Below are 17,010 nucleotides of genomic sequence, written 5' to 3'. Positions count from 1 at the left end.
ATGTTTCTGAATAACAATGAGCAACAGCTAAATGTGCATTTTAAAGTGAGGCATGGGTAGACGAGGTAGATGAGGCTGGGCCTATTCATGCTATAGATGGTGGTGTAGATGGGGATGGGCCTAGTCATGCCATAGATGGTCAGGTTATGAAGGGTGGTGTAGATGAGGCTGGGTCTAGTCAGGTTATGCTAGTGGATGAGGAGAGTATAGTGGGAAAGCGTAAGAGACTAGGGGGGAGGAGGAAGGTGTCAATCTTTGAAATCAGACACTGTGGCTGGATTAACAAGAAGTGTATCTTTAAAATGGTGTATAATACTTGTATGTTTGAGGAATTTTAATTATGAGATTTCTGTTGTTTTGAATTTGGCACCCTGCAATTTCACTGGCTGTTGACGCTAGCGTCCCACATATCCCAGAGAGGTTAACAACATGGGTTTTATCTTCATAAATGTGTGTGCACCTAACACAGGGAGAGAGAGGGGGTTCTATTTGGGAGTCTTAGACAGGAACTCTCACAGGTAGCGTCTGAGGAGACGCTGGTGGTCGGCGGGGACTGGAACTGTACAATGGATTTAACGAAAGACAGAAACGGGGAAGAGCCTCATTCAGGGCCAGTGGGAGTGTTAAGGGACATCATTAATCAGTTCGACCTAGTGGATGTTTGGAGAACTAAATATCCAAACACAAGACAGTATACATGGGTGAAGGTTTTTGGGGCTAGGGTGAGTGCAGCCCGACTTGATTGTTTTTACATGTCCAGGAATCGGAGCAATAGGCTGTTGGGCGCTACCATTCTCCCAGTGGGGTTTTCCGATCATCACATAACCATGGCTCGGCTGTCTATTTCACCAGGGCCCCGGCAGGCATCCTATTGGAAGTTTAATGTAAAGCTCTTACAAGATGCTACTTTTTGCTCAGGTTTCCAGACTTTTTGGGAAAGGTGGGGGCAGCGAAGAGAGGAGTTTGAGTCTCTGAGTCAATGGTGGGATGTGGGGAAAGTTCAAATTCGGCCTTTCTGTCAACAGTATACAGCTCTCTCATCCTCAGAGGCTAGGAGAGTATTGGGGGTAGAAATGGTGGGGCAAGGCAAAGTAGGCCTCCAGGCTAATTTAGCTGAATTACATAGGGACCTGGGCAGCTTTTTCCAGGTTAAAGCAAATGGAGCACATGTAAGAGCTAGGTACTCCATGCTCAAGGAGATGGATGCTCCCAGCTCCTTCTTCTTTGGTTTGGAAAGACAGAGCGGTGAAGCCAAGGGTATACATTGTCTACGGCTGTATGATGGGCAGGTGACCTCTGTGGTGGGAGAGATGTGGGAGTGAACTGTAGAGTTTTATACTGAGTTGTATAGGGCAGAACTGTGTGATCCTATGTGTGCTCAGGTCTTGTTCGCAGGACTCCCTAAACTCTCTCTGGCACAGAGGGATGAAATGGACCTGTTGTCCCATGAACTGGCAGAGGCCTTAACCCAGATGTCCCCCGGTCATGCACTGGGGGTCAATGGACTCCCTGTGGAGTTTTATAAAAAATTCTGTGAAATAATTGGATTGGATTTCTTTTGCGTGTTGAGTGAATGCATCGGAGTAGGAGAGTTGCCGCCAGGCGGCTCTGACTCTCCTGCCCAAAAAAGGGGACTTGTGTGAACTTAAGAACTGGAGGCCTGTGGCATTGCTCTGTGCAGACTACAAGATATTTGCCAAGGTCCTCTCTAACAGACTGAAGTCCCATCTGGACTCGATAGTACATAAGGACCAAACATATTGTGTACCGGAACGCTCAATCACGGACAACTTGTTCTTAATCAGGGACATGTTGAGAGTTTCTAATGTGAACTTTGGACTTTAGATCAAGAGAAGGCTTTTGATAGAGTGGACCATGAGTACCTGTTTAATGTGATGTCTGTGTTTGGGGAAAGGTTTTTGACCTGTGTGAAGATGTTATATGCTGGGGCATCATGTACGGTCAAGGTGGGAGGGAGAGTCAGTAGGCCAGTCTGGGTGAGACGGCGCAATAGACAAGGATGCCCTCAATCAGGGCAGTTATATACACTTGCCATTTAACCTTTTTTTTGGGCCTGCTACGCAGGAAACTGCAGGGAGTGTGCTGGACAGGCATGGGTGTGGTGACAGGAATAGCAGTGTCAGCATATGCAGATGATGTTTCTGTGATGGTCAGGGATGGGCAGGATATGCAGGCACTAGAGACCAGTCTGAAGGTGTATGAGGGAGTTTCGTCCGGTAAACTGGAGCAAGAGCAAAGCTCTGTTATGTGGGGCATGGGGGGATAGGGCCCCTCCTCTGCTTCCAGGGGGTTTGGTGTGGGGTTGTGAAGGGCTTAAAATGTTGGGGGTGTACCTGGGCTCGGAGAGGTGGGTCAGAAAGAACTGGGAGGGGCTGTCACAGGCAGTGGTGTCAAGACGGGCAAGGTGGAGGTGGCTCCTGTCCCACATGTCATATAGAGGGAGGGTGCAGATAATCAACAACCTGGTGGCATCTTCCCTGTGGCATAAACTGCATAAACTGCAACCAGCATGCGCGTTGCTGAGGAGAGCTGGCGGATTAGGGTTGGACCGGCAGCTGTTCCTCATGAAGCTGGAGAGGCTGAGTACAGCAGGTCTCTCAAAACTTTTACTCTGCAATGCTGAGGGCCTGGTAGCTGCTAAGGCCCACACGAGAAGGGGGTGTGGGGCCTGGGCTGTGGGTGTGGGAGGAGCCTATCTTCCACAACCCAGCCATCCCTTTGAGATTGGTTCAGTCAGCCACCCTGCAGAGGCAACTGATGGCAGGGGGTTTACAAAGGCTGGGTGACCTGCGACTGCTGGGAGAGGAGGGGTGGAAAACCCCGGAAGTCCTGGCACAACAAACAGGAATAACGTCTCTTAGGCTGCTGGAGAGATTCCTGGAGGAGGTCCAGGAGGCACTGTCTGAGCCGTAAGGGGGCTGTTTGAGCGGCCAAAGGGGGACGGTCAATGTTCCCGCCACTGCAAGTGACGGCAGAGACTGGGGACTGGCAAGGGGGTCTGGAGGACTTGTTAGATTTTAACCCTCCGAGCCTGGGGGAGTTTGAAGCGGTGGCAGATAAAGCCCTCTACAACCTCTGCATTAAGGTGAGGAACATTAGGAGCCTAACTGTCACGACTTCCGCCGAAGTCGGTCCCTCTCCTTGTTCGGGCGGTGTTCGGCGGTCGACGTCACCGACCTTCTAGCCATCGCTGATCCTTTTTTCATTTTCCATTGGTTTTGTTTTGTCTTCCTTCACACCTGGTTCCAATCTCATCAATTATATGTAGTGTATTTAACCCTCTGTTTCCCCTCATGTCCTTGTCGGTGATTGTTTGATTGTATGTTATGTGCAAGTTATGTTCTGGTGTGCGACGGGTTTTGTACCCACCTGTATTATTTTTGTATATTTTGGTTTTCGGAGTTTTGTGAGCACTTATTATTTTAATTTTTTTTACCTTTATTAAACGACTCCGTTTATACCAAGTTCATTTTCCTGCGATATGGTGTGTTGAGGGGGCTGTCTGTATAGCTGGGGAAGATGTTTCAGGAGATATGGTGTGTTGGGGGGGGGGCTGTCTGTATAGCTGGGGAAGATGTTTCAGGAGATATGGTGTGTTGGGGGGGCTGTCTGTATAGCTAGGGAAGATGTTTCAGGAGATATGGTGTGTTTGGGGGGCTGTCTGTATAGCTAGGGAAGATGTTTCAGGAGATATGGTGTGTTGGGGGGGCTGTCTGTATAGCTGGGGAAGATGTGTTGGATATACGGTTGTAGAAGTGGTGAGGTTTTGGTTATTGTGATGTGTGGTGTTGTTTTGTATCGTGGGGTAGAGGGCAATGGTACATGTACTGCAGTACAGGATATATTTTGGTGTTATATTTTATTAAGGGGGAGGTGGTGATGTTTTAATGAAAGAAAGACAAAAAGTCTCTCTCTCTCTCTCTGTCTCTCTCTGTATCTCTCTCTCTCTCTCTGTCTCTCTGTGTGTTTCTCTCTCTCTCTGTCTCTGTCTGTGATCTATGGGAAATATGTGTCTCTAATATGGTCATACATTTGGCAGGAGGTTAGGAAGTGCAGCTCAGTTTCCACCTCATTTTGTGGGCAGTGTTGCACATAGCCTGTCTTCTCTTGAGAACCATGTCTGCCTACAGCGGCCTTTCTCAATAGCAAGGCTATGCTCACTGAGTCTGTACACAGTCAAAGCTTTCCTTAAGTTTGGGTCAGTCACAGTGGTCAGGTATTCTGCCAAATAGCATTCTAGTTTGCTCTGTTTTTTTGTTAATTCTTTCCAATGTCTCTCTCTCTCTCTCTCTCTCTCTCTCTCTCTCTCTCTCTCTCTCTCTGTCTCTGTCTCTGTCTCTCTCTGTCTCTCTCTCTCTGTCTCTCTGTCTCTCTCTCTGTCTCTGTCTCTGTCTCTCTCTCTGTCTCTCTCTCTCTCGTTCTCTCTCTGTCTCTCTCTCTCTAATCTCATTCTCCCCCAGTCCCCCTATGTTTTTATATAGTCTCATACCTCTTAGCTGGAATTAGAATTTAGGGAATTAAAATTCTCTTAATCTTTCTCTCTCTCCTTTATCACAGCTGATATGCTATTTGATAGCAACATCAGCGCACAGACAGAGAGAAAGAGAGAGAGAGATTGTGTAAGGGCATGGAGAGGATGAGCAGAAAGTCAGGTTGATCTCCTGCACTTCCTGCTGTCATTATCCCTGTACTGTATTCTCACTGTCCCTCCCTCCCTCCCTCCCTCCCTCCCTCCCTCTCTCTCTTTCTTTCTTTCTTTCTTTCTTTCTTTCTCCCTCTAACTTTTCTCTCCCTCTCACCCCACCTCTCTCCCTCTCACCCCACCTCTCTCTCTCTCACCCCACCTGTCTCTCTCTCTCTCTCTCTCTCTCTCTCTCTCACTCACTCACTCTCACCCCGTCTCTCTCTCTCTCTCTCTCTCTCTCTCTCTCCCTCTCTTTCCCCCTCTCACCCCACCTCTCTCTCTCTCTCTCTCTCTCTCACACTCACTCTCACCCCACCTCTCTCTCTCTCACCCCACCTCTCTCTCTCACTCACTCACTCTCACCCCACCTGTCTGTCTCTCTCTCTCTCTCTCTCTCTCTCTCTCTCTCTCTCTCTCTCTCTCTCTCTCTCTCTCTCTCTCACTCACTCACTCTCACCCCCGTCTCTCTCTCTCTCTCTCTCTCTCTCTCTCTCTCACCCTACCCCTCTCTCTCGTTCTCTGTGTGTGTTTCAGAGAACGAGAGAGATGTAGATATAACAGAGAGAGAGAGAGAGAACAGCAGCAGGTCATCAGCCTCTTATCCAGAGGCTCCATACCTGTGTTCCAAATGGTGCCCCAGTTCCTTGATACTGCACTATAGGCCCTGGTCAAAAGTAGTGTACTATATAGAGAATAGGGTGCCATTTGGGATACAAGAGAGGAGGAGGAGGAATAGGAGGGAGAGAGAGATGGATAAGGGAGGGAGGAACGATATGTCGTACCATGACCATGTCTCCGGTGAGTGAGTTGGCCAGATCGGTGACTGAGGAGTGTCCGTCGGGGGGATGGCCCTTGGGACTGTTGCCTGGCTTGTTGCACACGCCCCTGTAGAGAGAGAGGACAGGGTGACCATGGGGCTGACTCCAGACTCCACACAGAGAGAGAGAGAGAGAGAGAAGGGTCGGAACGGTACAAGGTGACTTCCAAAACACGCAGGCCCAGGGTGTGCTAATTTGATATATTTGATTTTAAGATTTTTACTGAGTCTGGAGTACACAACCAACATATATCCCTTAGTATAGAAGTTAGTTAGCCTACCTCCTACAAGGATATCCATGCAAATGAGTTTAATGGTAAAACATGATGTTAAACGAGTGGAACACGAGCCCCTATCAGACATTATTATCTAGATGTACCAGGACCTAAACAAACAACATGTTGACAGAAAAGCCCCCTAGTCCTCAATACATGTAGAGTGACATAGACAGACACGTATAGTGACATAGACAGACACGTATAGTGACATAGACAGACACGTATAGTGACATAGACAGACATGTATAGTGACATACACATGTATAGTGACATACACTTGTATAGTGACATAGACAGACATGTATAGTGACATAGACAGACACGTATAGTGACATAGACAGACACGTATAGTGACATAGACAGACATGTATAGTGACATAGACAGACACGTATAGTGACATAGACAGACATGTATAGTGACATAGACAGACACGTATAGTGACATAGACAGACACGTATAGTGACATAGACAGACACGTATAGTGACATAGACAGACACGTATAGTGACATAGACAGACACGTATAGTGACATAGACAGACACGTATAGTGACATAGACAGACATGTATAGTGACATAGACAGACATGTATAGTGACATAGACAGACACGTATAGTGACATACACATGTATAGTGACATAGACAGACACGTATAGTGACATAGACAGACATGTATAGTGACATAGAAAGACACGTATAGTGACATGTATACTATAGATAGACATGTAAATTGACTTGCAGAGGACCTGATGACATTTCGCAGTACGTGTGTGTCTGTGTATTGGTGGGCAAAACCAACGGCAAAACCAAAAGAGCCAGTGTATCCAAAGTGTAAAGTTTACACTTGTAGCACACTGTAAAGTTGACACGCTATAAACTACCATTGAGACAGTTAAAGCTGGACTTCTGCTGTACGTCGAGACAGTTATTGAAGTAGATTAGTGTGGGGGCCAGTTGTGCAAAACCACAATATCATCATAACATTTCCAAACAAAGCCAGAAAAAGAAACATAAAAACATTTCGAACAAACTTATAAGACAAGATAGGAGAGTGGGAGAGAGAAAGGAGGGGCCAGTGAGAGGGCCCCGTTTATGCAATGTTAGACTGACTGGACACTGAGACTCCATAGTAGACTGACTGGTCAAGACTGGTCAAGACTGGTCAAGGCACATTGAGAGGTAAGGCAACGATACACTGTTAGGCAACGAAATGAAGTGAAAGAGAGAGAGATAGAGAGAGAGGAAATGTGATAGAGAGCAGCAGACACACATACACGTTAGAGGCTGCAGAGAAGACATACGGAGGAACGAAGAAAGAAAGAATGAAAGAAAAAAAAGAACCAACCACCAAAGAAGTAGAAAAGCTGAGTTAAACATGAATCTGTATTAGAGAGAACAGGTAACGTTAAATAGCATGAACAAAGTGAGGTTAAAGGTTACAGAACGTTCCGGACGAAAACCAAGAGTGACATATTAACAAAACAGCAGCACATTGGGAGAAAAACTGAGCTGCAAGAAAGAAATGAGAAATGAGAGAGAGAGAGAGAGAGAGAGAACGAAGGAAAGCCTGGAAACGCAAGAAAGGCTTCGGTTTTTTGTTGTTGTCAGTTTGATAGGAATAAAGACCAAAAGAAGGAAAGGCTTGGTTTTGTATCAAAGAATAAAGACCAAATAAAGGAAGAAGAAGACAGGGAAAGAAGAGAACATCTAAAAATACATAGAAGAAGATTAGTCACCGGAAGAAGAAGAAATATCAAGATCAAGAGCTATTTAGGAGAGCAGAGTGAGAAGGAGAGGAGAGGAGAGCAGAGTGAGAAGGAGAGGAGAGGAGAGGAGAGTGAGAAGGAGAGGAGAGGAGAGGAGAGTGAGAAGGAGAGGAGAGGAGAGCAGAGGAGAGGAGAGGAGAGAGGGAGTGGAGGAGAGGAGAGGAGAGGAGAGGAGAGGGGGAGTGGAGGAGAGGAGAGGAGAGTGAGAAGGAGAGGAGAGCAGAGTGAGAGGAGAGGAGAGGAGAGGAGAGGAGAGGAGAGGAGAGGAGAGGAGAGAGGGAGTGGAGGAGAGCAGAGGAGAGGAGAGGAGAGGAGAGGGAGTGGAGGAGAGCAGAGTGAGAAGGAGAGGAGAGGAGAGGAGAGAGAGAGAGCGGAAGAGAGAGAGACAAAGAGAGCAAGAGAGAGAGAGACAGAGCGAAAGGGAGACAGAAGGAGAGAGAGAGAGAGAGAGACAGAACGAAAGAGAGAGAAAGAGAGAAAGCTAGAGCAAGCGTGAGAAAGTAGGAGAGAGAGAGAGACAGAGAGACAGAGCGAAAGAGAGAGCAAGAGAGAAAGAGAGAGCAAGAGAGAAAGAGAGAAAGCTAGAGCAAGCGTGAGAAAGTAGGAGAGAGAGAGCGAAAGGGAGACAGAAAGAAAGAGAGAGAGAGAGAGAGCGAAAGAGAGAGCAAGAGAGAAAGAGAGAAAGCTAGAGCGAGCGAGAGAAAGTAGGAGAGAGAGAAATGTAGATATACCACGCACAAACATAATATAACACAAAACATAAAAAGACAGGAGAGGAGAATTGTAAATCTAAAGGATACACACATTTAGAGTGTTACTGAAGTGAGAGATATTAGTTATGGAATGACAGAAACTGTGTCCCAACGGAGTACTTTTATCCACTTGCAATACTAACAACTGATTGGTCCAGACTCAGGAAGTATAACACTCTAAAGGTGTGGCTTGGGACGGTGGAGTCACAGCACAGGTCTGGCATTGGTAGCGTGCATATATCATATATAAGCAAGTGTCACTCAGGTGTCACTATCAAAGAGTGAGGGCAATGCCTTGGGATAGGCAGGACACAAGCAAGGACCCCCCCAAAAAACTGTCTGTCTGTCCAGAATTCTGTCTATCGACAATTCAAAGGATGTTTGTTTTTGAAGGAGTATTGTCCTGTATGTTTTGTGTAATTTGTGTGAAGAAAAAAATCACAATTCAAGTTGAAAGAAAACTGATTGTGTACTAATTTGCAGAAGACGACACAGACAGAACCAGATTAAAAACTACTAACATAGAGACAGACAGAGAAAGCAAGCAAAGCAAGACAGACGGACAGACGGACAGACAGACAGACGGACAGGCACCAGAGAGAGAGAGAGAGAGAAAGAGAGAGAGAGAGAGAGAGAGGAGAGGAGGGGAAGAGGGGAGGAGGAGGGGTGTTATCAAGGACAGGGGTGGGTGGGTTGTTCTCAATTAGTGTTATTGGTATTATTATTTTTATTGAGGTAACAGCATTGAAAGGGGCCGGCTAGTTTAACTCTAGGTGGAGAGGTTGAGAGGAGAAGGAAAATACTTAGTTTAGGCTATAACCTCAGGTCTGAGAATGAATGAACTCTAAGTATTGACAACACAAGAAGAGGCTCAAGAGATTCTAGTCTCTACTACACCTCCCTCCTCCTTTCCCTCCTCTATCGATGGAGAGGTCTTCAATAATTCATTGGCCTTCATGCTTCATTCAAGGGGTGCAGTGAGCAGTCACAATGCATTCTCAGGTATGTAGGTTGGGGGCTAGCTGTGTGTTGGATGGTGGTGCATCCAGGGGAATGATCTACCTACCAAACCTGTTTTCTACTTACCCTCCCTGTTTCTACCTACCAAACCTGTTTCTACCTACCAAACCTGTTTCCACCTACCAAACCTGTTTCTACCTACCAAACCTGTTTCTACCTACCAAACCTGTTTACACCTACCAAACCTGTTTCTACCTACCAAACCTGTTTCTACCTACCAAACCTGTTTCTACCTACCATCCCTGTTTCTACCTACCATCTCTGTTTCTGCCTACCAAACCTGTTTCTACCTACCAAACCTGTTTCTACCTACCAAACCTGTTTCTACCTACCAAACCTGTTTCTACCTACCAAACCTGTTTCTACCTACCAAACCTGTTTCTACCTACCAAACCTGTTTCTACCTACCAAACCTGTTTCCACCTACCAAACCTGTTTCTACCTACCAAACCTGTTTCTACCTACCAAACCTGTTTCTGCCTACCAAACCTGTTTCTACCTACCAAACCTGTTTCTGCCTACCAAACCTGTTTCTACCTACCAAACCTGTTTCTGCCTACCAAACCTGTTTCTACCTACCAAACCTGTTTCTGCCTACCATCTCTGTTTCTACCTACCAAACCTGTTTCTACCTACCATCCCTGTTTCTACCTACCATCTCTGTTTCTGCCTACCAAACCTGTTTCTACCTACCAAACCTGTTTCTACCTACCAAACCTGTTTCTACCTACCAAACCTGTTTCTACCTACCAAACCTGCTCTAAGGTAAGATGTGCTGTGTGATCCACGGTGATGCATCCAGGAGAATGATATACCTACCAGCTCTGTTCCAGCTCTAGAACTGCCCCTGGGTGAAGTTTCCCCTAGGTACAGATTTAGGATCAGCTGCCCCTCACCTAATCCTGACCTTAACCATTAGTGGGGGAAAATATAAAAACTGACCCCAAGATCGGTGTCTAGGGTCAACTTCACCTTACTCCCTCTACAACCAACCTACTTTATAACACCTAACCTAACCTGACTGATAGAGGGATGTCTCCAGGGCAGGCTGACTGATAGAGGGATGTCTCCAGGGCAGGCTGACTGATAGAGGGATGTCTCCAGGGCAGGCTGACTGATAGAGGGATGTCTCCAGGGCAGGCTGACTGATTGAGGGATGTCTCCAGGGCAGGCTGACTGATTAAGGGATGTCTCCAGGGCAGGCTGACTGATTGAGGGATGTCTCCAGGGCAGGCTGACTGATAGAGGGATGTCTCCAGGGCAGGCTGACTGATTGAGGGATGTCTCCAGGGCAGGCTGACTGATTGAGGGATGTCTCCAGGGCAGGCTGACTGATTGAGGGATGTCTCCAGGGCAGGCTGACTGATAGAGTGATGTCTCCAGGGCAGGCTGACTGATAGAGTGATGTCTCCAGGGCAGGCTGACTGATTGAGGGATGTCTCCAGGGCAGGCTGACTGATAAAGTGATGTCTCCAGGGCAGGCTGACTGATAGAGTGATGTCTCCAGGGCAGGCTGACTGATAGAGGGATGTCTCCAGGGCAGGCTGACTGATAGAGTGATGTCTCCAGGGCAGGCTGACTGATAGAGTGATGTCTCCAGGGCAGGCTGACTGATAGAGTGATGTCTCCAGGGCAGGCTGACTGATTGAGGGATGTCTCCAGGGCAGGCTGACTGATAGAGGGATGTCTCCAGGGCAGGCTGACTGATAGAGTGATGTCTCCAGGGCAGGCTGACTGATAGAGGGATGTCTCCAGGGCAGGCTGACTGATTGAGGGATGTCTCCAGGGCAGCCTGACTGATTTTTGTCTCTACTGGTGTTGAAGCTCAGGACTAAGGATGGAGGATGAGAGGGAATTTAGAAACCAATGCACCACTGTCTAGAATGGATTGTGTTGGATCAGCAAATACATGGTTCAATCACAATCCCCCATTGGACAATACTATATAACTATACTATACGACCCTCTTCACAAGGTACCACTGGCTAAAGCTATGATGTTGAAATACCCATTTTCTCTGTTCCATCTGACTGCGCAATCCACTGTCTCATCAGCCCAGCCAGGCAATTTATAAACTTGATCTCCACTATAAAAAGCATCAAGACATTATCTCCCATTTCTTTTAGACTAGCAATTGATTTTCAACAGCAGAGATTTATATAAACCTTGCTGTCTGTCTCTCAGACACGTGCAACATTGTTTCAGTATTGAAAATCGATCTCCAGCTGTCCTGTAGTAAAGAACGTGTCGGGAGTCGGGACGAGACAGACAAGCAGGCAGGTTTTCTCAGCCAGTGGAAATCATGAATCAGTATCATGTTTATGGATATATATATACAAAGAAATGTCACTAGAAAACAGCTTAAACCAATGCAAATGCAGCTACTTTGCTGTTATTCTGGCTGCGCTGTTTGACGTGACTGTAAGTTTGCTGTAGTTGGCTAGCTAGCAAGCAAAGGATAAGAACATTGCCATCCAGTATGGCAATGGAACATTTAGAACTGTCACGACTTCTGCCGAAGTCGATGCCTCTCCTTGTTCGGGCGGTGCTCGGCGGTCAACGTCACCGGTCTTCTAGCCATCATTGATCCATTTTTCATTTTCCATTGGTTTTGTCTTGTTTTCCTACACACCTGGTTCCAATCCCATTCATTATTTGTTGTGTATTTAACCCTCTGTTTCCCCTCATGTCCTTGTCAGAGATTGTTTTGTTTGTATGCTCGTGTATTATGGATTGGTGCGCGACGGGTTCTTGTACCCACGTTTATTTTATTATGTACTTTGGTTTTGGCGGTTTTGTTTTACGTTATTAAACTACTCCATTTATACCAAGTTCGATTTTCCTGCGCCTGACTTCCCTGCCACCTACACACACAACATTACAGAATCTCTGACCCAGTATATGGAGTCAGCAGGAGAAGGTACCCAGGCCATGGAGGTGGAGGAGCGCGTCCAGGAGCCTACAGAAATGCTTTACCATCTGGGCGCCGCCATGGATCGCGTTGTCCAGAATATGGACTGCTGGGAGAGACAGGGAGTTCTTCCAGTGCCTCCACCAGCACAACCGGGGTCTATCCTAAGCGCCCCTTTCCCGCCTGAACCCAGTGGGATCCGTCTCTCCATGCCACAGGGATACGACGGGAGTGCTGCCAACTGCCAGGGTTTCCTCCTCCAACTAAACCTCTATCTGGCCACGGTCCACCCAGCTCCATCGGACCGTGAGAAGGGTTTCGCCCTCGTCTCATGCCTCACCGGGAAAGCCCTGGAGTGGACCATTTTGAGGAGTTCACCCTCAAGTCTTCGACCACCCACCCGAGGGCAGAGCGGCAGGTGAGCGCCTCTACCATCTGAGGCAGGAGACGAGGAGCGCCCAGGAGTTTGCCCTGGAGTTTAGGACCCTGGCTGCCGGCGCGGGGTGGAACAACAGGGCCCTGATCGACCATTACCGCTGCAGTCTGCGTGAGGACGTCCGTTGGGAGCTGGCCTGCAGAGACACCACCCTCACTTTCGACCAGCTGGTGGACATGTCCATCCGGCTGGACAACCTGCTGGCTACTTGCGGACGTCCAGATCGGGGTCTGGTGGTTCCATCCTCCCGCACCCCCTCTCCTATACCCATGGAGCTGGGAGGGGTGGTGCACAGGGAGGGGGTTCCCGCTCGTGCACCATCTGTGGCCGCAGAGGTCACACTGCTGGTCGGTGCCGGGTTGGTTCCTCTGGGAATTGAGACAGCAGGCAGGACGCTCTGGCGTCACCCCAGGTGAGCTGGCACCATTCTCACCCAGAGCCCTCTGTTGCACATATGTTTGTGTCTGTCACTTTCCTCAATTTAGCCAGCATAAGGTGCTCTTAGCTTCAGGTGCGGCTGGGAATTTCATTGATAGAGCATTAGCTCATAGTTTAGGGACCCCCATTGTTCCCGTGGATGTGCCCTTCCCCGTTCATGCCTTAAATAGTCAACCATTAGGGTCAGGGTTTATCAGAGAGGCCACCGCTCCTTTGGGTATGGTGACGCAGGGGGGTCACACGTAAAAAAATATATTTTCCTTATTGACTCTCCTGTGTTTCCGGTGGTGCTGGGCCTACCCTGGTCAGCTTGTCATAACCTCACTGTTTCTTGGCTACAGAGGGCTCTCACGGGGTGGTTGTGAGAGTGCTCAGGTAGTTGTTTAGGGGTTTCCCTTGGTGCTACTACGGTGGAGAGTCCAGACCAGGTCTCCACCGTGCGCATTTCCCCAGAATATGCTGATTTGGCTCTCGCCTCCTGTAAAAAGGTGACTCAATTACCACCCCATCGACGGGGGGATTGTGCGATAAATCTCATGGTAGACGCTGCACTTCCCAGGAGTGACGTGTATCCCCTGTCGCAAGCGGAGACGGTGGCTATGGAGACATATGTCTCCGAATCCCTGCGTCACGGGTACATTCGGTCCTCCACTTCACCCGTCTCCTCGAGTTTCTTTTTTGTGAAGAAGAAGGATGGAGGTCTGCGCCCGTGCATTGATTATCGAGGTCCCAATCAAATCACAGTGAGGTACAGTTACCCGCTACCTCTTATCGCCACGGCGATTGAGTCAATGCACGGGACGTGCTTCTTCACTAAACTGGATATCAGGAGTGTGTACAACCTGGTGCGTATCCGAGATGGAGACGAGTGGAAGACAGCATTTAGTACCACCTCAGGGCATTATGAGTACCTCGTCATGCTGTACGGGTTGATGAATGCTCCATCAGTCTTCCAATCCTTTGTAGACAAGATTTTCAGGGACCTGCACGGGAAGGGTGTAGTGGTGTATATCGATGACATTCTGATATACTCCGCTGCATGTGCCGAGCATGTGTCCCTGGTGCGCAAGGTGCTTGGTCGCCAGTTGGAGCATGACCTGTACGTCAAGGCCAAGAAATGTTCTTCCAACAGTCCGTCTCCTTCCTAGGGTATGGCATTTCCACGTCAGGGGAAGAGATGGAGAGTGACCGCATTGCAGCCGTGCGTAATTGGCCGACTCCCACCACGGTGAAGGAGGTGCAGCGATTCTTAGGGTTTGCCAACTACTACCGGAGGTTTATCCGGGGTTTTGGTCCTGTAGCTGCTCCCATTACCTCACTGCTGAAGGGGGGACCGGTGCAACTGCAGTGGTCGGCCACCGAAGCTCCGCCCCTGTGCCTTCTTCTCTAAGAAGCTCAGCCCAGCGGAGCAAAACTATGATGTGGGGGACCGGGAGCTGTTGGCTGTCGTCAAGGCCTTGAAGGCGTGGAGACATTGGCTTGAGGGGGCTAAACACCCCTTTCACATCTGTACTGACTACCGCAATATGGAGTACATCCGGGTGGCGACAAGACTGAATCCTCGCCAGGCAAGGTGGAACATGTTTTTCACCTGTTTTGTGTTTACCCTCTCTTACAGACCAGGCTCCCAGAACGTTAAGGCAGACGCACTGTCCCGGCTGTATGACACAGAGGAGCGGCCCATGGATCCCACTGGATGTGTACATTGAGCGGGCGTCACGTCCAGAGCCCGCTCCCCCTCAGTGTACAGCTGGGCGTCTGTACGTTCCGTCTGCTGTTCGCGACCAGCTGATCTATTGGGTCCACACGTCACCCTCCTCTGGTCATCCTGGGATCAGTCAGATGGTGCACTGTCTTAGTGGGAAGTACTGGTGGCCCACTTTAGCTAAGGATGTGAGGGTTTATGTTTCCTCCTGCTCAGTGTGCGCCCAATGCAAGGCTCCTAGACACCTGCCCAGAGGTAAGTTACAACCCTTACCCGTTCCACAACGGCCGTGGTCGCACCTGTTGGTGGATTTCCTAACCGATCTTCCACCTTCACAGGGTAACACCACGATCCTGGTTGTTGTGGATCATTTTTCTAAGTCCTGTCGTCTCCTCCCTTTGCCCGGTCTCCCTACGGCCCTACAAACTGCAGAGGCCCTGTTTACACACGTCTTCCGGCACTACGGGGTGCCTGAGGATATAGTGTCTGATCGGGTTCCCCAGTTCAAGTCAAGGGTCTGGAAGGCGTTCAAGGAACGTCTGGGGGTCTCGGTCAGCCTTACCTCAGGTTTTCACCCCGAGAGTAATGGGCAGGTGGAGAGAGTTAACCAGGATGTGGGTAGGTTTCTGAGGTCTTATTACCAGGACCGGCCGGGGGAGTGGGCAGCGTTCGTGCCCTGGGCAGAGATGGCCCAGAACTCGCTCCGCCACTTCTCCACTAACCTTTCTCCCTTTCAGTGTGTATTGGGGTATCAGTCAGTTCTGGCCCCTTGGCATCAGAGTCAGACCGAGGCTCCTGCGGTGGACGACTGGTTCCGGCGCGCGGAGGAAACATGGAACGCCGCCCACGTCCACCTTCAGCGCGCCGTACTGCGCCAGAAAGTTGCCGCAGACCGTCACCGCAGTGAGGCCCCGGTGTTCGCACCGGGGGACAGGGTCTGGCTCTCGGCCCGAAACCTGCCCCTCCGCCTGCCCTGCCGGAAGCTGGTTCCGCGGTTTGTGGGGCCATTTAAAGTCCTGAGGAGAGTGAACGAGGTATGTTATAGGTTACAGCTTCCCCCCGATTACCGCATTAACCCCTCGTTCCATGTGTCTCTCCTCAGGCCGGTGGTGGCTGGCCCGCTCCAGGAGGCTGAGGTGCGGGAGGTTCCTCCGCCCCCTCTGGACATTGAGGGGGCCCCGGCATACTCCGTTCGATCCATCCTGGATTCGAGACGTCGGGCGAGGGGCCTTCAGTACCTCGTGGACTGGGAGGGGTACAGTCCGGAGGAGAGATGCTGGGTTCCGGTGGAGTACGTGTTAGATTCCTCCCTGCTGCGAGAGTTCCACCGTCTCCATCAAGATCACCCTGGAGGGGGGGTACTGTCACGACTTCTGCCGAAGTCGATGCCTCTCCTTGTTCGGGTGGTTTTCGGCGGTCGACGTCACCGGTCTTCTAGCCATCATTGATCCATTTTTCATTTTCCATTGGTTTTGTCTTATTTTCCTACACACCTGGTTCCAATCCCATTCATTACTTGTTGTGTATTTAACCCTCTGTTTCCCCTCATGTCCTTGTCAGAGATTGTTTTGTTTGTATGCTCGTGTATTATGGATTGGTGCGCGACGGGTTCTTGTACCCACGTTTATTTATTATGTACTTTGGTTTTTTGGAGTTTTGTTGAATGCTATTAAACTACTCCATTTATACCAAGTTTGATTCTCCTGTGCCTGACTTCCCTGCCACCTATACACACAACATTACAAGAACCAACGACTGGGTCGCGTCCATAGATACAGAACAAAAAGACTGAACGACTGGGTCGCCTCCATAGATACGGAACAAAAAGACTGATCGACTGGGTCGCGTCCATAGATACAGAACAATATGACTATACTATACTATACCATACTATACTATATGACTATACTATATGACTATACTATATGTCTATACATACTATACGACTATACTATACTATAGTATATGACTATACTATATGACTATACTAAATGACTATACTATACTATTTGACTATACTATATGTCTATACTACACTACATGGCTGTACTATACTATATGACTATACGACTATACTATATGACTATACGACTATACTATATAACTATACTATATGACTATACTATATGACAATAATATATGACAATACTATATGACTATACTATATGACTATACTATACTAC

The 17,010-nt window shown here is 48.6% G+C and overlaps 1 protein-coding gene across 1 annotated transcript in view; it reads right to left on the bottom strand.

The window, feature by feature from the left end:
- LOC115193075 (synaptotagmin-7-like) overlaps positions 1-17,010 on the bottom strand; it is a 50,563-nt gene that overhangs the window by 25,064 nt on the left and 8,489 nt on the right. Inside the window, exon 2 of the mRNA XM_029752060.1 lies at positions 5,488-5,590. Within this exon, the coding sequence (XP_029607920.1) occupies positions 5,488-5,590 (103 nt within the window). The remainder of the gene's footprint in view (positions 1-5,487; positions 5,591-17,010) is intronic.

The sequence above is a fragment of the Salmo trutta genome, chromosome 4 (genome assembly GCF_901001165.1).
Source record: "Salmo trutta chromosome 4, fSalTru1.1, whole genome shotgun sequence".
Lineage (NCBI taxonomy): Eukaryota > Metazoa > Chordata > Actinopteri > Salmoniformes > Salmonidae > Salmo > Salmo trutta.
Note: the sequence above shows the minus strand (reverse complement) of the source record. Positions and strands in the feature narration are given on the sequence as shown.